The following is a 13,931-nucleotide window of genomic DNA, read 5'->3' as shown; positions in this document are numbered from 1 at the left end:
CTCCCCACCATGCCCCTTTGCTCTTAAAAGCACCCGTTTGAATTGTTGCTTAACCCACGCAGTGACCCTGCCACACACCATCTCCATCCCCTCCACCCCAGATCCACTACTACACCATTCCCCTCCTGGGCAGGGAATTCACTGCGTGTCAACCAGGGCCACAGAAACCAAAAGGGAAATCCACAAACCTCGTATTAAAGAGAGGAATACAGCCCGTGCCAGTGCTTACTCATCTGTTAAAAGCGGAGTGATCTGGAAAGTTTGTATGGGAGGGTTTTTGACGGTGCCCTGCTGCTTCGTCAGTGCAGCACATGCTTCAGGCCCTGGCATCCCCTATTGCCTTCCGGGTCATTGGCCAGGCTCAGCAGGGGGGCGGGCCTCCAGCCCCATGACACATCCCTGATTCACAGCTGGATCCGTAACAAGGTATCATAGTAAATGAGTCGGTAAAACATCAGTGGTTTGAAGAGCGTGAAGAATTGTCATGATATCATTTGTAATTCTTGATCTGGACTGCCAGTGGTGGGTGGGTGGGTGGGTGAGAGAGACAGAGAGAGAAGGCGGGAGGGGGGGGGGGGGAGGGAGGGAGAGAGAGAGGAATTGAGAGAGAGTGAGGGGTTTCATTCCTCCCCATCCCCCCATCTCTCTCTCTCTCTCTCTCTCTCTCTCTCTCTCTCTCTCTCTCTCTCTTCTCTCTCTCTCTCTCTCTCTCGCTCCTAATGCACAAAAACTGAGATCCAAGCTAATGCAAGCAGGCAATAATCAAACATCTCCTGCTTCTCAGTCGTATGGGTTATAGGTGTTGTGGCCTTGACATGAGGGCCATGACACCTTGTCCATGTGGTGTGCTCTTCATCACACATGTCTCATGAGCGGTGGTGATGTCTCACTATTTTGCCTGTCCTGGCAAGCAGTGGGGAGACTAGTGATGTGTTGGGTTATGGAATTATGTTTAGCCCCTGTTGCCAGGTCTCAACAGTGCAAGGCCCAACTACAGTATACTACACTAGGCTGGTATTGGGAAAGATAATGTATGTACTGTATCATTGACCTACCTGGTTAAGTTATTCATAATTCTCTAGTCACATGATTTTGCTTCATAAATTGTCAAAAGTATTTTAGGGGCGGTATATTAATATTTGCATATGATAAAATAAATGCCATGATGATGATGACACCAATAATAAATTGTTTTGCATATGTATAATACATGGCAATTGTTTTTTTCTCTATAAAATAATATATCTTTTAAATGTATACACTGATACTTTTTCACATTCACTTATTTGTGCTTTGATGGAAATCCTTAATAAACCTTAAATAGCGACAGTTAATATGTTCTCAATATGGCAATGTAATGCCCAAAATGAACCTCTATTAAAGTTAAATATATTATTTAACTTTTATAGAGGTTCATCTACATTTTTGGTGGATAACTTTTTGACATTGCCATTCCTATGTCATAAATTAATTGTTAATGTTAATTAAAGTAGTTACTCTATATTTACTAGTTACTCAAATATAATTTTGTTTTTATTTTATCAATAAGAAAAGCATGATTTTATTTTTTCTGAATAATTAACCTCAATAAAAGGATAGAGTACGTAACAAAAACATATCCTGACGTATTTGAAACTCCAATTGATCTTTGAATGTCTATGTTTAGGACAGTAGCCTCTGTGTGTGTGGGCTGGATGGGTGCTATAATGGACAAACACCTGCCTCCTCTAAAACCACAATGAGACCTTGGATCTAAATGTCATGGTTTCATAACGGATACACTGACATTTGTGTGATGGGATTTAGCTATGGGTTAACGTGGCCAACACTGGCATGCTGCATTGATGTCAGTCTCACCCAGGCTGTGAAGTCTAGCTCTCCATGTTTTTGGGGACCCTCACAGAACTCTCTCTCAAAGAGATGAATTGGATTCTATGGTGGTTATAGCCAATTAATTTTTCAGGAACGTCTGTTTGATATGTGGGTTTGTTTTATGTAAATGCGCCTCAGGAGTTGTTATGGTTTTATTTTTGGGGGGTGATCGGTATTAAAATCAGAACCATGTAAATCTAATCAATTATACAGTTTTGCAGATAAAATATTGGTAAATCAAAACACATTTTCCAAAAGTCACAGTATAATGAGAAATTTAAATTGGAAACAGAAACCATTTGTTTATTATAAATGCCAGGGTGAGGTGGTGACTTGCCATCCATAAATTTTGTCATCCTTTCATATTCCTTTTATCTCTGGCTCCAGCCCTGGCACTAGTTCAAGATTTTTAATGAACCCAGACATCTGAGGCATCAAGCCCTGGTGATGCATTGTCCATTTTGGATCAGGGAGTATGGAGGGGGACAAAGGAGACTAGAGTTAAAAAGATGTATTTTCATATCAAATTTGACGTTCCGTCGCCTTACACAGGGGTCATTAGATACTTACTACGTATGTACAAGATTGACAGCCAATAACATATCGGCAACATTGTATTTGGATTTCACACAGCCACATTAAACTGGTGAATCTTGATCCTCTGTGTGTGTGTGTGTGTGTGTGTGTGTGTGTGTGTGTGTGTGTGTGTGTGTGTGTGTGTGTGTGTGTGTGTGTGTGTGTGTGTGTGGGTGGGTGGGTGGGTGTGTGTGGGTGTGTGGGTGGGTGGGTGTGTGTGTGTGTGTGTGTGTGTGTGTGTGAGAGTGTGTGTGTGTGTGTGTGTGTGTGTGTGTGTGTGTGTGTGTGTGTGTGTGTGTGTGTGTGTGTGTGTGTGTGTGTGTGTGTGTGTGTGTGTGTGGGTGGGTGGGTGGGTGGGTGGGTGGGTGGGTGGGTGTGTGTGTGTGTGTGTGGGTGGGTGTGTCAGAGATGGCTGACTTGAATACAAAAAATGATTCTCTGTGTCTATGAGGATCCAGAGATCCCCCCTCCCCTTGCTCTGGCGCGACCCGGTGTCGGCAGCTTTCTTGGGCTCAGAGGTTCCTAGGGGAGACCAGAATGGAAGTTGAGCATCTTGCTGTGATCCAAAGAAAGTGTGCCAAATGCTATCAAAACTGGATTAGTAGACTACAATTGTGTTCGATGAACGAGGGGGGAGGGAAAAAGGTAGTTTCCAAGTAACCCATGAGTGGAATTTTCTAACTATATTGCTTTTCCCTCGGATTAAAATGAGCTCAGTGAGTCCTACGTCAATTGAAAATGTTAGTTAATATCGTGAAAACATGCTCATAAACAACACATTCTCATCAAAATGTTTACTTTCTGTCCATAAAATATTTTTCATAAAATTGTGTATCAGATACAGGTATGTGCAAGGCCCGTAGTTTATATTGACATATGAAATAACAATAGTGTATTTCAAAGGCACAGTAATGTATTCTAAAAGTTGTGATGAAGGAAGCCCCTGCATGTTTCAGTCATAATGTGAATTTAAATGTTTCCATACCTAAATCTCCCTGCATAAAAGGAAATCTCAACCATATATATATATATATAACACACTGTTCTAGAAATAGAACATTGTTTGTGTGAAACTACACAGCATCATTTCACTCTTAGACCATTATAGGACGCATAAGATAATGCTTTTTTTTTTTTTAAATTATCAATAAACTGCTGTTTGTATAGATAATAATAAAATAAAATATGCTATATACTGTATTTGGCTGATAGTGGATATGTTCCTGAGGTACTTCAGTATATCATTTCTTAAACCAAAATGCAATTATATAGCCACACAATGTGAAATGTGAAACTTCAAATACGTATTCATTAGTTGCATGCAGTTACCAATTTCAACGTGTTGAAAGTGTTACACCAACATTTCACATTCTTCAAGCATAGATTCTAGGTGAAAAGGTCATATAGTTTCATATATAGATATAACACCAAAAGCGTCATGATAAAATCTCTCAAACACCCCATACCATACTCAGTGCCTAAAGAACACTCACTTAACAACTATCCTGTTGTATGGGGGGCACTAAAATTGGTATAACACCATTCATCACTACTTCAGCTCAAGGCCAAACATATTTGTGTGTTTTTTTTAATAGTACAGTATGTCATGGCGAGCTGCAGACACAAGGCCGTACGGCTGTCCTCTGAACGCTGACATTTGGAGCGAATCCCCTGCTGACTTAATCATGGCAAATATTGCGTGTCATTTGTGCGCCACACTCGGACCTGGCTGATGGTAGTGGTAGTAATTCACCACTGCTGTGAGAGAGGACTCCTGGGGTGACGTGCCGTGCTGGTGCTGGTGCTGTAAGCTCTCTCTCTCTCTCTCTCTCTCTCTCTCTCTCTCTCTCTCTCTCTCTCTCTCTCTCTCTCTCTCTCTCTCTCTCTCTCTCTCTCTCTATACTTTCTATCTCTCTATCTTTCCTTCTCTTTCTCTCTCTCTCTCTCTCTCTACTTTCTATCTCTCTATCTTTCCTCCTCTTTCTCTCTCTCTCTCTCTCTCTCTTTTTTTTTCTCTCTATCTGTCTTTATTGGCTGTACTCTTTCTCTATTCTCTTCTGTACTTCTTCTCTGTTTTCTTTTATTTTCTCTTCTCTTCTTTCTGTATTTTGGTGTTGTAAGTCCTCTCCTCTCTGTGTGTCCCTATCGTAAGCAGCAGGGCACACGTGTGACTAGAGAAAAGGCCATCTGCATAGTAGTAAACTCAATGAGGTGGAATATAGTAGAGTGGTAAATGAATAGACATGTCATGTCATCTAGTTACTGTAGTACATTGAACATATTATTCATATCCACTTTTATGTGCTGGAGTGTTCTGGGCCAGGTTGAAAAAGTTCCACTAATGCATCTAAAACAATTTTCACCAAATCATCATTTATCATATAAAATTAATTCTAGAGTGAAAACAGACATTGAAGGGATTGCATCTGAGATTGGAATATACATTTTTGACAAATATAATTATTTGTTCAACTGTCTTAACCGATCAGAACCCACAATATTAGCTTGTTTTTAAACAATGTAATTGTAAACATATTTTATAGCTTTAAAACATTACAACTATAATGTTGATCTCATGGATGGTCAGTCACTGCAACCATAGCATTTTTTATTTAAAAAAAAAATGTGTTTACAAAGTGATGTAGCCTATGATCTTATTTTTAGGATACCACATACCATAATCAAACTCACATATTAAATAAACTATTAATCAGTGGATGACTTACATCTAAATCGTGCTACCGTACAAGACCCTGATACATGACTTGACTTTGAATATTGCCAAATATTGTAAACACTAATTTACATTATTTACCACGTCGTGCCACGAGGTATTCTGGGCCAACCCCTTTCTGTGTTGCGGCCAATCAGAAGGATTGGATTTCACATCACAAACACTGTCGTAGCCAATCGCGTATTGCTCCGTGAAACACGTAGTCAAACATGGCGCAGTGCATAACCCGAGCTGTCAGATCAACTGCTCTACAGTAAGTCACTAACTCTACTCACATTAGAATTGTGTCCTCGCTTTCTCTCCTGAAACTGTGAGGGTTAGTTTAGTTATACAGCAGTGAAACTTAGCACCTACGGCAACTCTCTGAGTACGATAAAGAGTAGCTAATTCAATTGTGGTTGCAGAAACGCTATTGTACATCAGCCAGCAACCAAGTGCATTGTTAGAGAAATTGCAACACTCTCAATCACCACATTTGAAATGACATGTGTCAACTGCATCTGCATGCCTTACCTCGAGTGGAGAATAAGCACGTGTAGTCCTGTACATAAGGAAAAGGAGAACAGTAACGCTGTCATACAAGCAACTGTGATCAAATCAATGTATAACCTTGAGTGTAAGATTCTGAATGAACACATTCCATGTCATTATAGTGGGTTGTAATGGTGATCTCGGGAGCTCTTATTAAACATGATAATATGCAATGCATCTAGGCTAATCCGTGATATATGACAACTATGTTTCATTTGCCCCTCAAATCAGGACACCAAAATTCATGCTTGGCTAATCTAGAAAATTACCCCCTTTGTTGTCTTGATTTTGATTGAAGTATTAATCTGTTCCAATCGGCCAGTTACTGTCATGATCTTATGTCTTTAGTTGTTTGGTTAACCCTCACATTACCTTAGCAAATCCTGCTCCATAGTAATGAAAACTGAATTTGGCCAATTCATCTTTACATTTTTATTCTAATGTATCTGTCCCTAACGTGTAGCCTATATGCCACAACCAGCAATCAGATTTACCTCTGAACTAACTGTACTCTGTTGGTTTTGTACATGTGCACTAAATTCGTCAGGGGGGACTTAATGAGGAACTTCAAACAGTTTAAATGTCAATTACAAAGAAAGCACTGGTTTTAAGGTTCTAGTAATCTATCCGTATTGGTCATCGGGAATATGGTGCCAGGTGGCTTTAATTCAAGGCAGATGAATTTCCAGAGGCACAACACTGACGACCCTGCTAATCTACAGTGTGAAGTGACTGTCACGCCAATCTGTTGTGTGTGTGTGTGTGTGTGTGTGTGTGTGTGTGTGTGTGTGTGTGTGTGTGTGCGTGTGTGCGTGTGCGTGTGTGCGTGTGCGTGTGCGTGTGTGTGTGTGTGTGTGTGTGTGTGTGTGTGTGTGTGTGTGTGTTTGAGTGAGTGAGTGAGTGAGTGAGAGAGAGAGAGAGATGCGTGTACAGTGACAGTTTGAATGCCTGAAGGGGTGAAGGATGTGTTGCAGTAATTAGGGCCACCAATTCTTTGCAGAGGAAAATGAACAAGGCCTGTTAAGACCTGTTTTCTTATGATAGCCTATTATTTGAAACATTCAGTGTTCTGTACTACGTCATGTTTCCTTTATGTTTCAAGACCACAGATCATACATGTATAGAATAAAAGTCTGTCTGTTGTGAACTGAACACAAGCACATATTTTTCTTCGGGTTTTATCTTTTTTTGTACAAGGAAGAGGGAGAGGCAAGCCGTGCAGTCTTGGAGCAGTATTTACATGGTTAAGTGTGTAGTCCTCTCAGATGGCTGCGAGTCGGGAGAGGAATGTGTGTGCCTGTTTTATGGAGAGCCTAGAGCTCTAGCCTCGGCCTTGGCGGCAGACTGCTCTTTGTCACAAACACCCTCATGTCAAAGATGCAACAGCATCCTGGAGGAAACATTGACTGCCGCTATGAAGTCGACAAGTGATGAAAGTAGCCTAGAGGTTGTCAATTAGGGAGCCAGGGCCTGGACCTTATAAGTTAATGGGCAGTTTCCCTTCTCAGGCTCTGCTAGGGCTTTATAGCACAGCTTATAAAACCCCCAAGTGTAATGTCCCCCTATAACATTTTCAATTAAGAGAAACTGCATAAAGCAGCGCAGATACTCAACAATCGTGTCAGACAGTTCCTAAAGTGGCATTTTACATAAATGGGAGGTGGGTTTCCGATTGCCCCAGATTCTTAAGTGCGGCAGCTACTGTGCAGATTTTTATTTTGATGGCACTTCATGCTGATTCTAAGCATTAAAGACTTCCTGTTGTCTGTCCATTACTGGGCCCTCCAGCCCACTCGTAAGAATGCAGCTTCAAATTAAAGGACCCAAAGACACCCCTGTGTAGCTACAACCTATACTTCCCCAATTCAGAGAAATGTCCTTCTTGCCATGTATTTCATGTTGATGTAGGTGGGATCTGTTGCTAGGCTACATTGTTTGTTCTTTTCTGTTGTCTATGTACAAATGAATTCCTTGTGTGGACAATTAATCAGAAAATGTCTAAATCTCTAAACATTTAGAATTCAAATTTCACTGCAAGTCTTGTTGCAAAAACGATTTAAATGATTTTCCTGAATTGGGATGTTTTGGGTAACATGACACTACAAAGAGGAAATATCATTTAAAATATTCAAAGTAAATCCCTCCAGTCATGTGGAGTCTCGCCGTGTAAAGCTGGCCTCGGCATCCTATAGAAAAATAAATGAGTGTTAAGTAAATAGCAATGTGTTGACAGCTCATTTCCTCATTGATTGGTGGTGGTAGCCAGGGCGGAGGTGTGTGGCCATAATCCAATCAGGCAGGAAAACAACCTGGGTAACTCTGTAACCAAATGCTGCGGTCATGCAGGGCAGGCCGGCAGGCAGGCAGGCAGGCAGGCAGGCAGGCATTGCCAAGTAAAACCAGGCCCCACATGCTTGGCCTGTTCCTGACTGTCTATTGGCTTACTTCATCTGTTTACTACTAACGCCTGCCCATGGCCTGGTGAGACCAAAGTGTGCAGATGATTTTGATGGATGCCATTGAAAAATAAGTGAACCATTTTTAAAAGCCCATCTCCCTCCTTTTCCCCTTGTAAAATATATTAGACGTTCAGCCCCTTACTCAAGCGGGAGATCATTTATTTTGTCTGCTTGGATTTAACAGTACTGCCACGAAAACATGATGTAGTGAAAAAAGAGCATACAGTGAGTATGCGAGTGAGTGAGTGAGTATGTGTGTGTGTGTGTGTGTGTGTGTGTGTGTGTGTGTGTGTGTGAGTGAGTATGTGTGTGTGTGTGTGTGTTTCTTTTTTCGAGCCAGTACATCAATAAATCGCTCTATTACCTGTTGTTGACCCAGCTAAGCTTGCCTTTGAAATGTGTTACAGAGCATTAAGTTAACACATGTTGCTGTGAGAAAACAAAGCTCTGGTGACTGGCTTGGGGACCAGCTGAGTAAACGGGGTATGGGAGAGAGAGAGGCAGAGAGGCAGAGAGGCCTGCACTTGTCCCAGAGCTGACCGAGGTGGATCCATACGGCTAACAGATGGATCTGTTACCCCGGGTCCCCACAGACAAAAACAACCAGCCTCAAAACAAGTGCCTCTAACTCTGGCACTGAAACCTTTGATCAACAGCACATCTTCGGCTTTAGGAGCGGGCTTCCTCAGAGCTCCAGAGCGCACATGGGATCGCATCTGTACAAACATGGCCAGGGAGGAATGTGTGAACAATGCAACAAAAGAATCTTGTTCTGGAGACTGGGGGGCTCGGGCTAACGGCTGGTTTATGTGGTTTAGAGATTGAGCGTGGTGGTCGGATTGAATGAGGAGTTGGGGAAATATGCAGTGTTTTTAATGATAACAGAAGTGGGAGACTTGTGTGTTTTCTTTTGACACACATGTGAGCCAATGGAAGTGCCGTGATGAAATCTCCCATAGGGAAGTTAGTAACCCCTTTCAGATGACCCGAGAGTGTGCTATTGAATTTATTGAATATGGAAAATGTTTGATGTTTCTAAGTATTACAAGTGTCACTGAAAATGCATAGCCTGTGTGTCCATCTGTAACAATTCAGCTAAGCCTATCTCTCTGTCTAAATCATGTTGTGGGTGGCAGTGCCACATGGATTGTGCTCCCTGTCATTTGAGAAATAAAAAAAACACATCTAGGCTCATATACCTCTAGTGCATGCGTTCTCCCTGCATTTGGGAGCATAAATAAGGCTACATATTTGTAATACCTTGTTTATAGCAATCCATTTATTTAAAATAGTACACATTGACCTCCTCTAGGAAGGCCACCCAGTCTTCCTTAAGGGCTTGTATGTGAGGCTTATTTGGTGTACTGTATTGGAACATTCACCGTAGGCATGATTAACATCCTCTAATAGCCCCCTGAAAGAGCGCATTGGCCCGGTACTGTATACCCCACTTAGCATTAATTGGGTAGCAGTCAAAGTTGTGTGTGGGCTGGATATTACTTCCAGGTTCAGAGTGAGTCTCTCTGTCTGCCTTCCTTACTCCCCACACTGTGTAGAAGTTGCCCTTAGGCACAGATCTAGGATCAGCCTACCTTCCCCAATTCCATTAGGGGGTAATAGTTAAACTGTCCCTAGACCAGTGTCTAATGGAAACCTCATCATCCTACTCCCCTTTCTCCACCACCCTCTGTCGGGAGGGTGTTCTTCTCTTCTCACGGCACCTTGGTTGGCTCCCAGCCATGGTGATGGTAGGCCAGTGCCAGGGAGACGAGGTGTAATTTACCCAGCATTTCTGGTCTCATACACAACACCTTAATGAGTCAGAGGGAGCTCTGCGTTTACAACATGCAGTGTTTGTTGACTGGGCTTGGTGGGGTTTTACAGCTGTGTGTGTGTGTGTGTGTGTGTGTGTGTGTGTGTGTGTGTGTGTGTGTGTGTGTGTGTGTGTGTGTGTGTGTGTGTGTGTGTGAGAGTGTGTATGTGTGTGTGTGTGTGTGTGTGTGTGTGTGTGTGTGTGTGTGAGTGTGTGTATGTGTATGTGTGTGTGTGTGTGTGCGTGTGTGTGTGTGTGTGTGTGTGTTTGCGTGTGCGTGTGTGTGTGTTTGTGTCTGTCTGTGTCTGTCTGTCTTTTTACATATTTTAGGAGTGGTGGTAGTGGTTGGTAATAGCTGCAGTTCCTCGTTTGACCCCTTGGTGTCAGTGTTGACAGTGTTCTGCGGAGAAGACCTGGATGTTGTGTTGGTAGTGAATGAATCTACCGTCATGTCTGACTACCTTTCCGTAATGAAACCCCGACTTCCAGAATTATTGATTGGCTATCTGATACGGTTTTGCCTGGACTGTCAAAAAGCTTCAGCAGGGAAAAGTTATTCAGCTCAGAAAGCAATTTACCTGACCGAGCAATCTTCATTTGAATGAATACAACTTTCACCACTTCTTACAGTTCTATGTATGGGGCCTGTATTTTCGGCTGAAATTAAACATTTTCATGTGTACAGTATGCTACACTTAGTTAAAATGTCATCAAGTATGTTTCCAATGTTTCAATGAAATTGATTAAAGTCAATTAACATTTAATTTCCACAAACCTGAAATATATGTAAATATATTATTTGACATCCCCTCTATCATCTCTGCTATGTAAGTCAGTACATTGTTATAAGGGTAACAACCCCTGCTCTACAGTTGAGGGCAGCGTATACTGCTTTATGTGTGTGTTGTGGAATGTGCTGGACATCCAGTAAACAGTCTGAGTTAGGCTACACAACATGATACGGTATGGACATTTACTATATAGCTAAGTTAGAAAACATAACATTTGGCTGCAACGATGACTGGTCACTGATTGGACATTAATTACTACTTACCTGGAAACCATCTCCAGAGAAGACTGCAATGACCCATTGAGTCTGTTCCAAGCTAAGTGGCTGATCTGAGGGACTTGGCTGACTCATTCAACTATGGAGCCCTTTTGAATTGAATTATCGGAGGTAGAGATAGTTGGGACTTTACTTGACAAGACTGCTTTTGGAGTCAGACGACCTCACACTGGATGATGCTCTCAAAATAGCAATGCAAGTTGCAACAACATAGTGTCAGCTTTGCCCAGCTTGTGGACAGACGTGCAATTGAACTATTTGCAACTCAATGACTTTGCAAAAGAGTGCCGTTCTGCCCCAACTACCAACCCCCTACAGAACAGAGAAGCATTCTCCACTCAGAAACATACTGAAATATGATTTGTCTACACTGGAAATGTAGCATTCAAGAGATGCACTGTGCCGCTTTGCCCTTACGGTTGGATACAGGCGCTGCGGTTTCTCTACCACGTGTTCTTTGCTCACCTGCATTCTCAAACAACCCTCCAGTGGCCTATGCGGAGAGCATAGGCAGCTCCAAGATTGACATTGTGGGAGCTCTCCAGGTTACAGAGCAGTATGGTATTTAGAACGTACCCTCATTCACATTCCACATTGCGGGTGCTTGGGTCTGGAGCTCTTCACAGGTCTGGATTTCAAACTGAGAGATTGGATCAGTTTTCCTCCGTGTCTGTGGTCATCACCTTCTGGAACCACACTGGCAACCCTACAAACCTACTCTACATGCACACTGGGTGGCTCTCATGTGTGCCAGGAGAGCTGGAGCCTTTCGCCAGGGGGCGTTGTGAACACTGTTGGGAAGTCCGGCGTTGCGCTTTGGTTCCAGGTGATCTTTGTGTGTGATCTTTGTGTGCGTGTTATATCTATGGCTTGCAAGGGTCACTTGGGCATAGTGGAGCTCAAGCAGACAAGCCAGGCATAGACCACCACCTTGAAGCCCGAGTCAAGGACTGTGCTGCCTGCCTCCTCAGCGGCAAAACTGGAGCAGCCGCCACACCCACCCGATAGACTTTGGTCTGGCCGCCCCACCCCTGGGATCACATCCAGTTGGACATAATGTGGAGAGATCCATGCATGTAGGGTGTCCCCCACCATCAGCGCTTCCACGTGGTGGTATACAACTAACATTCTAAGTGACCGGAAGTGTTTCCAGTTGGAACTGTCATGACACAGGCCATCACAGAGATACTGGACAGACCGTTCGCTTGCTGGGGTCTGCCCCTGGTCACGACAAGAGACAACGGACCCCAACTAACATCTGCAGAGTTTTTCCTCAGCAGCAGGGGAATCAAGCACATCCGCACCATGTACTACTGCCAATGGAGGGGTAGAACACATCTGGTCCAGGGCTGTACTTTCCAGACAGCACTTACCCAAACACGGATGCACCCAAAAGGCATGCCAGCACACCACAACCCAGGCTTAACCAGCGTCTCTCATGCTTGACCGCAAGATGGAACTGACCCTGGACAGACACCGTTCGGAGGCATGGTTGCAACCAGAAAAAAGAACACTCAAACAAAGAAAACATCAGAAGGAAATTAAATTGCACTTTGACCAGGTTCATAGAGCGGAGGAACCTACCATACAGGTGTCAGACTGGGCACGGGCCCACAGGCTACAGCACTGCGGCGTCATTCTGGTCCCAGCCTTGCAAGTAACGCGCCAACTAGGGCCAGCCACTTTCATACTGATCGACAGATCTTGCTGGCATGCCAGTCATCTCCGGAGAGTACCTGCCCCTTCCACTTCTCAACCACTAGGGGCTGACTGGTCAGAGACTGCACCAATGATGTATAGGCCAACGATATTGTATCAGGAATTGGTATCAGGAATTGGAGATTGGGAATACCGATCCGATGCCATTATGCAAACTGTCGTAAAAACGTAACAAACACGGGCATCGTCAACTGACGGCTGCACAGCTGAGATGACACGCGAATGCAGTGACAACAATAACAACCAGTGTGCCATCTCAATCCAAATGTAGCTGCCTACTGCCTCTCTGTCTCCAAAGTCACTATCCATCCAAGGTATCTGAAAAGGAATTTGATTTCAGACAGATTCCGTGGTAGCTGCTACATCATACGTGTTCACGCTTCACACACGGAAAAGAGGTGATTATTGTTGCCAGATACAGTGCGTTAGCTGGCAAGCTAGCTAGCAGCAGTTAGCGATTATGCTAGCATGAACTTCCTAGGCACTTTTATGCTAGTAACGGAGTAACTTGTTACCATCAGAGGGCAACATACATGACATGTTCACATTTATTTCAGAAATTGAAGTGAAAGCGTTCCTAATTTTTACTGCTCCACGCCTTATCTGAAATAATGACAACAGAAAGTTGTATGCATAATTCAGTCATGGACAAGTATGATGCCAAGCATTGAACATCTTACAACAGAGCTTGTAAGTTTAGTACTCGGTATCGGCAATGCAAAAGTTGTTTCGGCGCATCCCTATCAGAGACATTATCAAACTGGCCTCCTCCGGCAAAACCACCATTGGTCCTCTCCAGCTCAGGGAGCAGAAGATCAGCCGGCACAGGCCCGTCCAGCCTACCTGCAGGACTGTCACCTCTTTACATGAATCCATACCTATACTGTTGTTCATTCCAAGAAGGTTTACTCTATATACCTACCGTTCTCTCAGTTAAGTGAGATGTAAGCTTTAGGTATGTTCATGTTTTTCCAGGATCTAGGTAGATGTGGAAGGGGGGTGAGGGGCGGTTATGTTAGTCAGTACAGTGTTATAAGGGTAACGACACCTGCCCGACAGTTGAGGGTAGTGTATACTGCTTTACGTGTGTGTTGTGGAATGTGCTGGGTAGTAAATACTCTAGTAAACAGTCTGAGTTACATGATACGTTGTGGACATATT

At 43.3% G+C, this 13,931-nt stretch overlaps 1 protein-coding gene across 1 annotated transcript in view; it reads left to right on the top strand.

Annotated features, from left to right (window-relative positions):
• Window positions 1–13,485: 13,485 nt before the first annotated feature.
• Window positions 13,486–13,931, top strand: part of clybl (citrate lyase beta like) — a gene marked incomplete at its 5' end in the record, with an annotated part of 59,969 nt that continues 59,523 nt past the window's right edge. The window contains one exon of the mRNA XM_080536849.1: window positions 13,486–13,598. Within this exon, the coding sequence (XP_080392975.1) occupies window positions 13,486–13,598 (113 nt within the window). The remainder of the gene's footprint in view (window positions 13,599–13,931) is intronic.

This window comes from Nansenia antarctica, assembly GCF_963989245.1.
Source record: "Nansenia antarctica genome assembly, chromosome: 7".
NCBI lineage: Eukaryota > Metazoa > Chordata > Actinopteri > Argentiniformes > Microstomatidae > Nansenia > Nansenia antarctica.
Note: the sequence above shows the minus strand (reverse complement) of the source record. Positions and strands in the feature narration are given on the sequence as shown.